The 16,076-nt window shown below is 57.9% G+C and overlaps 1 protein-coding gene across 1 annotated transcript; it reads left to right on the plus strand.

The window, feature by feature from the left end:
• The first annotated feature begins 1,681 nt into the window (after window positions 1-1,681).
• On the plus strand, window positions 1,682-6,539 carry LOC102682411 (rano class II histocompatibility antigen, A beta chain-like). Its single transcript, XM_069199016.1, has 6 exons — window positions 1,682-1,802; window positions 2,767-3,045; window positions 3,465-3,746; window positions 4,195-4,308; window positions 5,057-5,086; window positions 5,410-6,539. The coding sequence occupies exons 1-5, from the start codon at window positions 1,742-1,744 to the stop codon at window positions 5,083-5,085; spliced, it is 765 nt and encodes a 254-aa protein (XP_069055117.1). The 5' UTR covers window positions 1,682-1,741; the 3' UTR covers window position 5,086; window positions 5,410-6,539.
• Window positions 6,540-16,076: the final 9,537 nt, after the last annotated feature.

A 16,076-nucleotide genomic window follows, 5' to 3' on the forward strand; every position in this document is an offset into this window, starting at 1 on the left:
CAGTGATGGACTGGTGTTGTTGAACATGCTGTGAGGGACTGGTGTCCAGTGTTGGACTGGTGTCCAGTGTTGGACTGGTGTTGTTGAACACGCTGTGAGAGACTGGTGTCCAGTGCTGGACTGGTGTTGTTGAACACGCTGTGAGAGACTGGTGTCCAGTGTTGGACTGGTGTTGTTGAACACGCTGTGAGAGACTGGTGTCCAGTGCTGGACGGGTGTTGTTGAACACGCTGTGAGGGACTGGTGTCCAGTGTTGGACTGGTGTTGTTGATCACGCTGTGAGAGACTGGTGTCCAGTGCTGGACGGGTGTTGTTGAACACGCTGTGAGAGACTGGTGTCCAGTGTTGGACTGGTGTCCAGTGTTGGACTGGTGTTGTTGAACACGCTGTGAGGGGCTGGTGTCCAGTGTTGGACTGGTGTTGTTGAACACGCTGTGAGGGACTGGTGTCCAGTGTTGGACGGGTGTTGTTGAACACGCTGTGAGGGACTGGTGTCCAGTGTTGGACTGGTGTTGTTGATCACGCTGTGAGAGACTGGTGTCCAGTGCTGGACGGGTGTTGTTGAACACGCTGTGAGAGACTGGTGTCCAGTGTTGGACTGGTGTTGTTGAACACGCTGTGAGGGACTGGTGTCCAGTGTTGGACTGGTGTTGTTGATCACGCTGTGAGAGACTGGTGTCCAGTGCTGGACGGGTGTTGTTGAACACGCTGTGAGAGACTGGTGTCCAGTGTTGGACTGGTGTTGTTGAACACGCTGTGAGGGGCTGGTGTCCAGTGTTGGACTGGTGTTGTTGAACACGCTGTGAGGGGCTGGTGTCCAGTGCTGGACGGGTGTTGTTGAACACGCTGTGAGAGACTGGTGTCCAGTGTTGGACTGGTGTTGTTGAACACGCTGTGAGAGACTGGTGTCCAGTGCTGGACGGGTGTTGTTGAACACGCTGTGAGAGACTGGTGTCCAGTGCTGGACGGGTGTTGTTGAACACGCTGTGAGAGACTGGTGTCCAGTGTTGGACTGGTGTTGTTGAACACGCTGTGAGAGACTGGTGTCCAGTGAGGGGCTGGTGTTGTTGAACACGCTGTGAGAGGCTGGTGTCCAGTGCTGGACTGGTGTTGTTGAACATGCTGTGAGAGACTGGTGTCCAGTGTTGGACTGGTGTTGTTGAACACGCTGTGAGAGACTGGTGTCCAGTGAGGGGCTGGTGTTGTTGAACACGCTGTGAGAGACTGGTGTCCAGTGCTGGACGGGTGTTGTTGAACACGCTGTGAGAGACTGGTGTCCAGTGCTGGACGGGTGTTGTTGAACACGCTGTGAGGGGCTGGTGTCCAGTGTTGGACTGGTGTTGTTGAACACGCTGTGAGGGACTGGTGTCCAGTGTTGGACTGGTGTTGTTGAACACGCTGTGAGAGACTGGTGTCCAGTGCTGGACGGGTGTTGTTGAACACGCTGTGAGAGACTGGTGTCCAGTGTTGGACTGGTGTTGTTGAACACGCTGTGAGAGACTGGTGTCCAGTGCTGGACTGGTGTCCAGTGTTGGACTGGTGTTGTTGATTGAACACGCTGCTCTCCGCGAGCCGGGCAGGCGCGTCTCCTGGCAGCTGATGACGTGCCCTGAGCGCCGCAGCGGATTGGCGCGCCGCAGCCCGAGCCCGGCTCGCGCGGTGTAGTGTACGCCTCGCGCTCGGCTCGCTCCCCTCACACCGACGGAGCGTCTGGAGCGCGCTGGTTGAGCACGAGAGCGCCATGGTTTCCTCGAGCCCCTGCTGTGCGAGCCTGCTGGTGCTGCTGCTGGCGTGCGGAGCAGGTAGGTAAACACGTCACTGCGGCGTGCTTTCACTGTTTCTGCTCATGATAGTGTAACGCTTACGGCCGACAGGCACTGTGTAAGAGCCGGCGTACCAGAGCGGGTGATGTCACCGCCCTTCCCTGTGATAGCAGGACCACAGCTAGTGGGCTGTGGAGAGATCTCTCTTTAGCTCACGGGGCTGGGTCGATGCAGAGAGACGCGGGAGTCCCGGGTTCGAGCCTCTAGTCGGGATGGGGCCGACCAGATGCGGCAAGGGCGCCCGCCTGAGCCCCCGTTGCGTTACAATAGTATAGAACTGTAAGAGTATAGGACTTGCCGCCATCAAGGAAACAGTACATTACCGTGTGCTTTACGGTATATCGTGTGTCATACGCTGTTCTTTCCGATACTAGACTCGGGTAATAGCAGATTTGTCACCCTGTACAATCCCTCCATTATCAGTAGTTGACTACACGTTTTCAGATGTGGAATGGGTTGCACGGCACGCTCGGTCTTGTTTAAGGAGAAGGTTGAGTGTCCTCACGGTTATAAAGACCGTGTTCCCCCGAGGTTCAGACTGTCACAGACACTAAATCCACCGTCCGGCTGAGCTCCCCAGCGCTTCCAGATGCACCAGTACAGGTTTTTTTAAACCAGCTTCTCGCACCACGGACTTTCTTCTCTTTTCAGGTTGGAATCGACCTGTTACTTGTTCCGTATTTCATCAAACATCTGTTTTAAATTAGTGTGGATGTTTCTGTGGAAGGGACTCAAGGAAGAGAGTTTAGCAAGCTACATTAATTAAATCTCAACTGACACTGGAAGAATTGAAATAAAACAGCTTTAGCTTTTCACTTGGGTGGAGTTGAAAATAGGTCTAGGTTTGGAAAGCAATATGTAACAAAGTAGTTTGAACCACTTGCGTAATTTGTGTAATATTTGTTGTGTATATTGGTTGTGAATGGTTTCTGTTCTTCTTCAGATGGGTATTTCTATCATGTACAGCGTGAGTGTCGCTACAGCGTCAGCTCGAAGGGTGTGCAGGATGCGGAGTTCATTGACAGATACTATTTCAACAAGCTGGAGTTCCTCCGCTACAACAGCACTCTGAACAAGTACATAGGGTACACTGAGCATGGAGTGAGGAACGCAGAGCGATTGAACAAGGACCCAGCTGAACTGGCAGGACAGCTTTCTAACCGGGACGGAACCTGCAAGCCCAACGCTGAGCTCTACTACAGTCACATCCTGGACAAGACAGGTGAGGCCCTCCGGTCCTGCCGGAGTGGAGGGGAGTGGACACAGCCCAGGGGAGACAAGGTCCACAGTTGTGTAGCGGTAACAGGGCCGACAAACGTGTGCTCCGGCCATGAAGACCTGTAGTGTTGGGATTTAAGTACGGGCTCCTCCGGGCGAAGGTTCCCCAGCCCGGAGCCAGTCTCAGTGGGGCCGGCCCCTGCTGCTCACTCACAGCCCCTCTCCCTTCAGGTGACTGACGAGCCTCAGTCGCAAAACAAGTCGAAATGAATTCCACGCGCCAGGTGTCGGGGCGTCTCAGCTGTGGAGTCAGAGACTCCCGCTGTCCTCTGTTCTCACGTGTAAGAACTCCACAGCTGAAGCGATGCCTCTCTTCACTCTGAGCTGCGTTAACACCGCCCTCCTTCTCCCTCTCCCCCTCAGCGGAGCCCGACGTCCGGCTGAGTTCCACCAAGCCCTCCTCTCAGAAGCACCCCGCCATGCTGATGTGCAGCGCCCTCGGGTTCTACCCCAGACAGATCAAGGTGTCCTGGCTGAGGGACGGGCAGACGGTGACCTCGGACGTGACCTCCACCGAGGAGCTGGCGGACGGAGACTGGTACTACCAGATCCACTCCCACCTGGAGTACACGCCCCGGGCAGGAGAGAGCATCGTGTGCAGGGTGGAGCACAGCAGCTTCGCCACGCCCAAGGAGCTGACCTGGGGTGAGGCCGCGCAGCGCCCCCTGCTGGCCGGGCACGTCCTTCAAGTTCGGAGATCAGCTGATCCAAGTCATCCTTAACAGGACGAGGTCGCCCTGCGTGTTAGGCGCAGAGCTGGGCTCCCGGGAGACAGAGAATCCGGGAATCGGAGCTGGAAAAAGCTCTTGCACCACATCTTGTAGGGATTAGGACACTTTTCTGGAGTCGCATGCGGAGTTCACAATGAACACAAGTAACATTGTGCACCTTCTTCTGTCTCAAAGACATCCCAGTCCAACCACAAAGCACAGGAGGCACATTGTCAGCTCTGATTTTAATGCAATTAACCAGGCAGTAGTTGTTTACTATCTCCACGATACGATAGTGCGTTTCGAGAAGCCGCAGGGGTCAGTGGGTTATCGTGTGAGACTGATCCCATCGGTGTGTGACTGTTGTCACCCTGGTCTTTCAGACCCCTCGATGCCCGAGGCTGACCGGAACAAGATCATCATCGGGGCGTCCGGTCTGGTCCTGGGCCTGGTCATCGCCGCCGCAGGAGGGATCTACTACAAGAAGAAGTCTGGAGGTGAGACCCCCCCGGGACTGAGGGAGAGACAGCAGGTCACACCAGACCTGTCTCTGACTGTAACCCTCACCCTCACTGAGGGAGAGACAGCAGGTCAGACCAGACCAGACCTGTCTCTGACTGTAACCCTCACCCTCACTGAGGGAGAGACAGCAGGTCAGACCAGACCAGACCTGTCTCTGACTGTAACCCTCACCCTCACTGAGGGAGAGACAGCAGGTCAGCTCAGATCAGACCTGTCTCTGACTGTAACCCTCACCCTCACTGAGGGAGAGACAGCAGGTCAGACCAGACCAGACCTGTCTCTGACTGTAACCCTCACCCTCACTGAGGGAGAGACAGCAGGTCAGCTCAGATCAGACCTGTCTCTGACTGTAACCCTCACCCTCACTGAGGGAGAGACAGCAGGTCAGACCAGATCAGACCTGTCTCTGACTGTAACCCTCACCCTCACTGAGGGAGAGACAGCAGGTCAGCTCAGATCAGACCTGTCTCTGACTGTAACCCTCACCCTCACTGAGGGAGAGACAGCAGGTCAGCTCAGATCAGACCTGTCTCTGACTGTAACCCTCACCCTCACTGAGGGAGAGACAGCAGGTCAGCTCAGATCACAGCTTTAAATCAGTGGTTCTTTTATTTGAACCACTATCCTGTATCAGGCATGTAGTCTGCGCTTAAACAAACAATGAGTGAGGGAATGCCGAACTGTCTGAGATGTTGACCTGGTCTCTGTGTTTTCTTTGTGCAGTGAGGCGAATGTTGGTGCCCACGAGCTAAGGTAAGACTTCCTGACCGGATCTGCTTTGAGTTCGGAAGAGACCCACCCAGTGACACCCTGGATTCAGGACAGGGGCTTGAGCAGAGGATGAGAGGGCAGGAGAGTTTTCCAATGGATGATATGTGTTTCCACAAGCCGGGAACTGTGAATCGAATCATTACACTTTCTTAAGCGCGCGGATCACTGTTTAATTTCCTCACGGTGCTTTCTGCGCGGTCAGGAACACTCCCCAGGGGTCAATATGTTACCGCGTGTCTCGATGTCGCCCAGCAGTGTCCGGAGAGCAGGCTCCCTTACTGAGTGTGATGTCTCCGTCTCTACAGGTGTGTCCCGGAGAGAGAGAGCCCTCCGGAGCCGGACTGGAGAGGAGCGCTTTCCCCATTCTTCTGCTGAAATTAAAAAAACAAAAATCTTTACACGAGAAATCCTTCAGTTTCAGCTGGGTGACCAGCGAGATCATGAGATCAGGGTCGTCTGGCCTGGGCGCATCTGAACCAATCTGAACAGTCAGTTAAACAGTTGACCTAATGTCTTAATGACACCCACCATATACAGGAGTCTGTCTCCAACTCTTTTACTGAGTTTACTCTCGAGTCCTAACAACGTGTGTTTCAGTGTTCCTTACAGAAGGGGGCAGGTAATTGGATAACGAGATCAGCTGGGGATCTGTGGACAGCAGCCCCTCCATCATGGGCGCCTGGCACCCCTGGTGCAGAGGCTTCTGGGAAACTCCAGGGAGTCACAGCCACACTTAGCTAGGTGTCGCCTCATGATCCAACCTCTGACCCCGCGATCGAATTCATCAGGTGTGTGTGGATCTGGGGGGTCCTGAAGACCTGGAACAGTGATCAGCCAGGTGGCGTGATCAATTAAATCATTTACCATTTGCAACAAAAATTGGAAAACCCCCCAGATTACTGATCAAAAACAGAGGTGCCCCCCGTTCTTTAAAGAACGGGCGATCGAGGGTGACCAGTAAGACTGACTGGGTTAGAAGTCTCTGTTACTGGACTAACAAGTCCCGCCCAGCCTCCTCTGACAGGCTGCAGCCCCAGGAGCTGATGGCGTCTCCCTATTGGCCAGAGGCTCCTCGCTTCTGTCCAATAGAGAGCTGCTATCAGCTGCTGGGGCGCAGGCAGAGGTTGACTTCCGGGTCAGAGTTCAGCTCCTTGCGTGAGCTGCTCCAGGGACTCAGCTGGGACTTGATGGAAGATTTCTCTTCTGCTGTTTAAAAAGTTTAAGAATCTGATTTTTTTGTTGTTGTTTTTTTGCTTGGGGGATGTTCAGAATATCTTAATGATGATAAATATATTTTTACTCTTGTAAATACTGTTGATTTGACTGTGTCTCAGAACAAAAGATTCAAATGTTTTGTCATTCAGTTTGTCAATGGGACGCTCGGCTTTGTTATACTGTACTTGTTTTAATAAAGAACCTGTTTACTAACTCTTAACCTCAAGTCTCAGGGTCTTGACATTTTGTTGCCCACCATTTTATTTTTTTAATGGTTTGAAAAAAAAATTGCTAAGACTGCAAGAGGGTTACAAATGATAGGATTCAGATCACCAGCCAGGGTATCGGCTTCAACCACAGGGCTGGGCAGCTTGTTCCCCACCCCCACCCCCCTCTGTGTACAGAAGAGCCTCCTGTCCTGACTGGAGGAGCTCACCCAGCTGTGTCTGAAGAGAAGCCAGGGTATCGGCTTCAACCACAGGGCTGGGCAGCTTGTTCCCCACCCCCACCCCCCTCTGTGTACAGAAGTGTCTCATGTTCTCAGTTTTAATGATCCTTTCAGTAGCTTCCACCTGTCTCCTCTGGTTCCTGTTGTTGATTTTATAGTATCCCATGTATTTTTATAGCTCAGGCCAAACCAAATTTGAAGCCCCTTCATCAGAGTATTGCTCAACAAGCACTGACTGTGAGTCAAGACCCCTGAGTACCATGGACTGTAGCATACGGTGAGGCCACACCTGGATACCAGGTGTCCAGGTACCAGGGGAGACTCCAGGAAGTGAGTTTTCGCTCATGAAAGGATCTCACGACCTCAACGTCTCTTACTAGTGAACTATGATTTGAATCCTGGCAAAGCACAGTCCAATTCCGAGCTCTCTTCGGCTGAGCTGATGGACCGAGCGGAGGTGGAGTCACGTTGAGGCCAGATACTACAACATCTGTGTCACGACAAGTCCGGCCCTCTCTGACTGACCGAGCGCTGTGCGCTGACCGCAGATCAAGAACGGAAACGGGCTTCCCGGTAATTTGTGTTCGTCTTCAACGCAGCACCACTGCGGAAGGCCTGGTGTCATGTTTCCAGCCGATCGATGGATCTCGAAACGAAAAGTCAGGAGGGAGGAAGGCAGCCGAACTCGTCAAGCCCAGCAGTGGCATCTCTCTCTTCCTCACATACACCGCGCGGCCCCCTCTCCTCTTCCTCGCGCCTTTTCCGTCGACACCTGCAGCAGCGGTCAGGAAGGGTTAGTCTGCCCAGGGCGTGACCGGCCCGGTCCACTCACAACCGGCGGTGTCGGAGCAGGGGGGCCGGTCCCACTGGAGGCTGCTGGGGCTGCTGGTTCCTCCCAGGGGCTTCCCACACGGACAGGCGGCTGCCCCAGCACATGGCGGGGCTCGGGAGGCGGGGTCCCCCAGTAAGGGGGAGGGGCTGCGAGGGGAGACCCCAGAGTTCACAGCCCGTACCGCAGGGGTCCGAGTGGGTGAACAGGGCTGCTTTCCACAGAGACACCCCGCTTCTCTGACACAGGGCGGGGCTCGGGGGGCAGGGTCCCCCAGTACCTGTGAGGGGCTGCGAGGGGAGACCCCAGAGTTCACAGCCCGTACCGCAGGGGTCCGAGTGGGTGAACAGGGCTGCTTTCCACAGAGACACCCCGCTTCTCTGACACAGGGCGGGGCTCGGGGGGCAGGGTCCCCCAGTACCTGCGAGGGGCTGCGTCAGGGGACTGTTGGGGGAAACCCCCCTCTCCTCCTCTCTCCTAGCGCCTCTGATAGAGAAAAGGCACTGTGCCTTCGGTCACGCACACATTTCTCACTGCTTGTCACAGAAGCGGGGTCAAATGTGTTTACACCCTCGTACAAGAACCAAAGGCCCAGAAACAAACAACCGGACGATATTTCTGTCCTGTCCTGTGGGCCTTTAAACCCCTGTTCTGCACGTTCGCTGAAGCTCCGATCCGAAGATCCGAAGATCTCATAGCCAGCGTTTCGACCAGGGGTGGTTTTCTGTGTCAGGATGGAGTCCGACGAACCTGCTCGTCAGGGAGGATCAGAGGAGGGCCCTGACTGCAGGAGTATGGTGAGAGTATTGAGGGAGTATTGTATGAGTATCATGGCAGTACTGTGAGGGTACTGAGGTAGTACTGAGAGTACTGTTAGTTCAGCTGAGAGTATGGTGAAAGCATTGATAGAGTACTGTGAAAGTATAGAGGGATTATTGTATGAGTAATGTGAGAGTATGGTGAAAGCATTGATAGAGTACTGAGGGAGTACTGTGTTTTGTGTACCTTTCAGTTTCTCCCTGAGAGCACCTGGCCAGGGTCGGACCAGGACCTAAACCCCGATCAGTATCGTCTCTGGTGAGACACGGTAACACACTCACCCAGTAAAACACCGACACAGGGCTCCTCGCCCACCTGACACTAGTACTGCGTGTCTGCTGAACTCTCCCATCATGAGAAAACAAAGGGTCCGAGGCCACACGTCAAACAGCTACTGTGAGGTGAGGGTCACACCGCAGGCAGTATCGACGCTGTCCGCCTCTGTCTTCTGAAGAGACAGGTCTCGGCTGTCGGAGACAGCTTCATCGCCACGTCCCAGCACTGTGAGTCTTCCTCTGCCCGGACCTGTGCAACAGGACGAAGCCGTAACGGCAGAGGATCGGATGATGAAACGCTAGACTGTGAACAATACCGCTACAGGGGGCTGTTTCCGTCTGGAAATGAACTCTCATTACCCACTCTGCCCAACTACTCGCACCCGGGTCTCTGCTCTGCCCTGCAGGGCCTGACAACACACAGTCTTGTCTCACAGGCAGAAGTACTGGCAGGGCAGGACTCCGTACTGGGCTCAGCAGTGCCCCCCCCCCAGTGTGTCCAGTCTGTGAGGCAGGGGCTCTGAGCTCCAGGCGCTGGGAGAAGGGACATCCCAATTCTCCTGCGTCCTGGGAAAAGACAGGGCTGTCCCGCCTGCCTCAGCCCCCTCCAGAAAGTCCCCAGAACACCAGCAGCTCCTGGGCCAAGTCCTGGGACAGGAGACTCTGATCCCCGAGATCGGGATCAGGAGGGGGTGGGGGAGTCCCAGAGGCTCGTCCCTGGAGACAGCGTTCGGGAAAATCCCAGGCTGGGGATCACGGGAGGAGAAACATGGACGCTGTGGAGTGTAAACACCATTCAGCTGGATAAATTCAGACCAGAATCTGTTTCAAGGGCACGGTGTGGAGACGTCGTTCTGCGACGGTGCGAATGCAATAAAGAGACACTCACACACTCACAATGGACACTGAACGACACACAGAATACCGCAGAGCCCCACCCCCCCCCCACAGGTTAATGTCTGCACACAGCCCAGAGCAGTAAGAAAACAACAAGAGCAAAGCTGTTTCCACGAAGTCACGTTGTCACAGGCGCTGCTCAGAGCCGGGCGTCCAATCAAAAAGCCGAGCTCCTCTGACATCACCGGCTGCCGGGCAGAGCCCTGTTTCCACCAGGGCCCTCCAGTGCAGTCGGGCTGGGAGCTCCTGGCCGCCTCCTACAGGCCGGACAGGGGCGCGACAGCACGGCGCCGCGCGGGCCTTCTGGGAAAGGAGACCCCTCACCATGACCCGGCCTGCTCATGAACATGACACCCGGCTCATGTCACATTCGCTGAGCCCTGTGGGTATCCCAGCACTCCCTACCGACGGTACAGCGCAGGGAGAGGAGGCGCTGGGGTGGGGGGAGGGCGTTGTTTCTCTGATGCTCCGGTCAGCCCTCCGGGGTCGAGAGCAGAGATAGTCTGGGAGACCGGACACCGTAAGCCCCGCTTCAGACCAGGGCTCTCCAGCCCTCAGTCGCAGGTTTACTCTGTGTGCGAGTATATCCTGACGCACAAACCAGAGGGCACAGCGGGAAACCACAGGGAAGTGTTTCTCGAATTGTCTTTACGTCGAGGGTGGTGGGAGTAGGGAGCAAGCTGCCCAGCCCTGTTGTTGAGGCCGATACCCTGGCTTCTCTCCAGACACAGCTGGGTGAGCTCCTCCAGTCAGGACAGGAGGCTCTACTGTACACAGAGAGGGGTGGGGGTGGGGAACAAGCTGGCTGAGCTGCTCCAGTCAGGACAGGAGGCTCTACTGTACACAGAGGGGGGCGGGGGTGGGGAACAGGCTGCCCAGCCCTGTGGTTGAAGCCGATACCCCGGCTTCTCTCCAGACACAGCTGGGTGAGCTCCTCCAGTCAGGACAGGAGGCTCTACTGTACACAGAGGGGGGTGGGGGTGGGGAACAAGCTGGCTGAGCTCCTCCAGTCAGGACAGGAGGCTCTTCTGTACACAGAGAGGGGTGGGAGTGTGGAACAGGCTGCCCAGCCCTGTGGTTGAAGCCGATACCCTGGCTTCTCTCCAGACACAGCTGGGTGAGCTCCTCCAGTCAGGACAGGAGGCTCTGCTGTACACAGAGGGGGGTGGGGGTGGGGAACAAGCTGGCTGAGCTCCTCCAGTCAGGACAGGAGGCTCTTCTGTACACAGAGAGGGGTGGGAGTGTGGAACAGGCTGCCCAGCCCTGTGGTTGAAGCCGATACCCTGGCTTCTCTCCAGACACAGCTGGGTGAGCTCCTCCAGTCAGGACAGGAGGCTCTACTGTACACAGAGGGGGGTGGGGGTGGGGAACAAGCTGCCCAGCCCTGTGGTTGAAGCCGATACCCTGGCTTCTCTCCAGACACACCTGGGTGAGCTCCTCCAGTCAGGACAGGAGGCTCTGCTGTACACAGAGGGGGGTGGGGGTGGGGAACAGGCTGTTATTAAACAGCTGTCTGCTGACCAGGCAGGCTTGATGGCTGCCCGTCTGCTCTGACAGTGCGACCGCGGGGTCTTCAGACCTGGGGTGTAAGAGATCCATCTGTCGCAGGAGACCCCCCCCAGCCCCTGAGTCTTTACTGTCTCCTCCTGCGGCGGCTTAACACTCACGTCAGCCCCGAACCCCCACCGCCTGCACACCCGCCCGCGGCCTGTTCACAACAGACCAGCTCCGACAGCACACCGCGCAGTAGACCGCCGGGGCGGGAAGTCCCCGCAGCCTCCAGCCAATCAGGGGCCCCGGCGTCTTCGGGCGTCATCGGTTTCCAGGCGGACGAGCGCCCCTGCCCGCTCGGCGAGCCTCCTGGGTTAGGGGTGTCTTACACGGCGCCAGGCCGAGAAAGCCAGGACACCCCGCAGGGTGTGGACCCCCCGATCCCATCGCCCTGCCGCGCCCGAAGGAGAGGGCTTCTCTCGCCAGCCGGCAGGCTGGGGGTCCCCCAGGGCTCCACAGGGGATCTGCAAATCCCCACGGCGCCTGAGACAGGACACTGCCGTCGCCCGCACAGCCTCAACCACAGCGGCGCCGCTGAACCTTGAACACTGTTGTTTTCACCCGCTCGCAGTGCACCAACAGCGGCTTCGACAACAGGGCCGGGCAGCTTGTTCCCCACCCCCACCCCCCTCTGTGTACAGTAGAGCCTCCTGTCCTGACTGGAGGAGCTCACCCAGCTGTGTCTGGAGAGAAGTCAGGGTATCGGCTTCAACCACAGGGCCGGCCAGCTTGTTCCCCACCCCCACCCCCCTCTGTGTACAGTAGAGCCTCCTGTCCTGACTGGAGGAGCTCACCCAGCTGTGTCTGGAGAGAAGCCAGGGTATCGGCTTCAACCACAGGGCTGGGCAGCCTGTTCCCCACCCCCACCCCCCTCTGTGTACAGTAGAGCCTCCTGTCCTGACTGGAGGAGCTCACCCAGCTGTGTCTGGAGAGAAGCCAGGGTATCGGCTTCAACCACAGGGCTGGGCAGCTTGTTCCCCACCCCCACCCCCCTCTGTGTACAGCAGAGCCTCCTGTCCTGACTGGCTCCGAGGTCCGAAACTCAGCTCCAGCTCCGGAGAGCCCTGTCATGAGAACCAGCTCAGCCGGCGCTGTGTTTCCTGCTCCTCCCAGGAGACAGGGAATTTCAGCACTCGGAGAGCTCGGAGATCAGGGAGTGTGGGGGAGGGCGGACAGGCGAGCACAACAAGAGACACTCCTGAGCTCGGGGGAGGGGGAGACGCCCTCCCCTGGCACAGCTCCCAGCATGCCTCAGTCTTCCCCGGCGGGCGACCGGCCCGGCACCGGAAAGTCCCCAGGATACCAGCAGACCGGCTGGGCGGCCCCGGCTCCCCCTGCCCAACGAGAGAGCCCCAGGCCCTGCGCGTCACCGGTCTCCGGGCAGAGAGCAGCCCGGAGCCCTGCTGCAGGGCGAGGGAGGGCTCCGGCGCCCCCTACAGGCGCTGCCGCCGCTGGAGGAGGAGGAGGAGGTCTGGGGAATCTGTCCGGGCAGCCTGTTCCAGACCCCCACCACTCCTGGTGTAAAGGTGCTCCACCTGATTTCCTACCTGCGTCCTTCCCCGGTGCTGCGGGCTGGCTGGGTCAGTGCCTGGTCACTCGTGTGACCGGCAGGGCAGGCTGTGTTATTGTGCAACAGTGTTATTGTGCAACTTGCGTACAGAGCTGTTACCCTTCTCATACACAGATCGGTGACGCCTGTGTGCCTCACCTGTGTACAAGTGTCACCCCTGTCACTGATCGGTCCCGTGTGTCTCACCTGTGTACAGGTGTCTCCCCCGTCGCACACAGAGCGCAGTGACACAGATCGGTCCTGTGTGCCTCACCTGTGTACAGGTGTCACCCCTGTCACACACAGAGCGCAGTGACACTGATCGGTCCTGTGTGTCTCACCTGTGTACAGGTGTCACCCCCGTCGCACACACAGCGCAGTGACACAGATGGGTCCTGTGTGTCTCACCTGTGTACAGGTGTCACCCCTGTCGCACACAGAGCGCAGTGACACAGATCGGTCCTGTGTGTCTCACCTGTGTACAGGTGTCACCCCTGTCACACACAGAGCGCAGTGACACAGATCGGTCCTGTGTGTCTCACCTGTGTACAGGTGTCACCCCTGTCACACACAGAGCGCAGTGACACTGATCGGTCCTGTGTGTCTCACCTGTGTACAGGTGTCACCCCCGTCGCACACACAGCGCAGTGACACAGATCGGTCCTGTGTGTCTCACCTGTGTACAGGTGTCACCCCCGTCACACACAGAGCGCAGTGACACTGATCGGTCCTGTGTGTCTCACCTGTGTACGGGTGTCACCCCTGTCACTGATCGGTCCTGTGTGTCTCACCTGTGTACAGGTGTCACCCCTGTCGCACACAGAGCGCAGTGACACAGATCGGTCCTGTGTGTCTCACCTGTGTACAGGTGTCACCCCTGTCACACACAGAGCGCAGTGACACAGATCGGTCCTGTGTGTCTCACCTGTGTACAGGTGTCACCCCTGTCACTGATCGGTCCTGTGTGTCTCACCTGTGTACAGGTGTCACCCCTGTCGCACACAGAGCGCAGTGACACAGATCGGTCCTGTGTGTCTCACCTGTGTACAGGTGTCACCCCTGTCACACACAGAGCGCAGTGACACAGATCGGTCCTGTGTGTCTCACCTGTGTACAGGTGTCACCCCTGTACTGTGGGCCCGTGAGTCCTGCAGTCCTGAGTGTGGGTCGGTACGCGTGTTCAGTCAGGGTGACTCCAGGTCATGTGATCTGCTGTGCTGCTGAGGCTCACTTCTCCCTGGGAGAAAGCCCCTGTTCTCCCAGCATGCCCCTGTCCCAGTTTCACTTCCTCGTGGCGGTGCCGGGCCGGGCCGCAGGCCGGTTCTCCCGGTTCTCCAAGGGAGGCTGGGAAGTCCCTGGCGCGGGTCCAGAGAGAGAGAGAGAGAGAGGCTGCGAGCGAGTCTGCAGCGTGTGTGCGGCGTCACGGGACACCCGACCCGGCCCGGCCCGGACAGGCCCGACGCGGAACGCCACGCTGCCCAGCGCGTGGAGCTGCTCCTCCAGACCGGACCCCCCAGCCCCGGGGGGCCGGGGCCTGTGCAGGCAGGCAGGCAGGCAGGCGTGGGTGGGAGAGCTTCGCTTCAGCAGGAAGCCAACCGAGACCGCCTGCTGACCCAGCAGGACTCCGCTGGGCTGGACTCTCTGTCCTCACACAGCGCTGACACCGCCGGGCCCCGGACCTGCCTGGGCCTGAACACCTCAGACACTCACTGACTGACCCTCCGGGACCAGGACTGGACCCACACACTGACCCCTCCAGGACCAGGACTGGACAGCCCTGCTGCAGACACACACACTGACCCCTCCAGGACCAGGACTGGACACACACACTGACCCCTCCAGGACCAGGACTGGACACACACACACACTGACTGACCCCTCCAGGACCAGGACTGGACACACACTGACTGACCCCTCCAGGACCAGGACTGGACACACTCACTGACTGACCCCTCCAGGACCAGGACTGGACACACACACTGACCCCTCCAGGACCAGGACTGAACACACACACGGACTGACTGACCATTCCAGGACCAGGACTGAACACACACACTGACTGACCCCTCCAGGACCAGGACTGGACACACACACTGACCCCTCCAGGACCAGGACTGAACACACACACTGACTGACACCTACAGGGCCAGGACTGGACAGCCCTGCTGCAGACACACACACTGACCCCTCCAGGAGCAGGACTGGACACTGACTGACCCCTCCAGGACCAGGACTGGACACACACACTGACTGACCCCTCCAGGACCAGGACTGGACACACACACTGACCCCTCCAGGACCAGGACTGGACACACACACACACTGACTGACCCCTCCAGGACCAGGACTGGACACACACACTGACCCCTCCAGGACCAGGACTGAACACACACACTGACTGACACCTACAGGGCCAGGACTGGACAGCCCTGCTGCAGACACACACACTGACCCCTCCAGGACCAGGACTGGACACACACACTGACTGACCCCTCCCGGACCTGAACTTATCCCATCCGGCTTGTTAGATCGGTAGTAGACAGTGGATCTGTGTCTGGAGAGAAGCCGGGGTATTGTTCCCCACCCCCACCCCCCTCTGTGTAAATCGGCGCCCCCCCCCGCTGCTCTTTAATTGACTCAATTTGACTCATCTGCGTGTGAGTGGCAGGAAAGACCAGATTCCGGCCTGTCGGGAACTTCGTCTCAGAAGGTGAAAGTGTGGGACTGAAACCCGTGACCCCCCACCAGCTCGTGACACAGCCCTGAGCCTCTTCCCTCACTGCTGCTGCGGTTGAGCCCCCGAAACAGGAACCGGGGCTGAAATGAGCTCCGAGCTCCCAGCGGCCAATCGGGCTCCGACCTGCGGCTGACATCACCGGTATCCGGGCGGAGAGCGGGCCTGAGAGCGGGCCTCAGGCAGCGGACCCGGCCTGCCGCCCCTGTCCCCTGTCCCCTGTCCCCCTGCTGGACACTGTGGGGGGGGGGGGGGGATGGGCCCCAGCGCCCCCTTCCGGCCGGGTCCGGAGATCCCGTTCCCGGGCCTCTCCCGGAGGGTTTTCCCGAGGAATTCCGAGGGGACGATCCCGGGTTTCTGGAAGGCAGAGTGAGCTGTGGGAGTGGGATTGTTAACCCTTACAGCTCAGCTGGCCATCTGATTATTATTAGTGTTGTTCTCATCCGGGCCAGAGCTGCTGTACCCTGGGACAAGGCTGTATCTCCAGTTTAAGGAATGATGTCATAGAGCTCCGTGGACCGAATGTTAGCCAATATACAGTGAGACACGTTACACACGAGGGCTGTCCAGTCCTGGTCCTGGAGGGGTCGGTCAGTGTGTCCAGTCCTGGTCCTGGAGGGGTCAGTCAGTGTGTCTGCAGCAGAGCTGTCCAGTC

Source organism: Lepisosteus oculatus, chromosome 14, assembly GCF_040954835.1.
Source record: "Lepisosteus oculatus isolate fLepOcu1 chromosome 14, fLepOcu1.hap2, whole genome shotgun sequence".
Classification (NCBI taxonomy): Eukaryota; Metazoa; Chordata; class Actinopteri; order Semionotiformes; family Lepisosteidae; genus Lepisosteus; species Lepisosteus oculatus.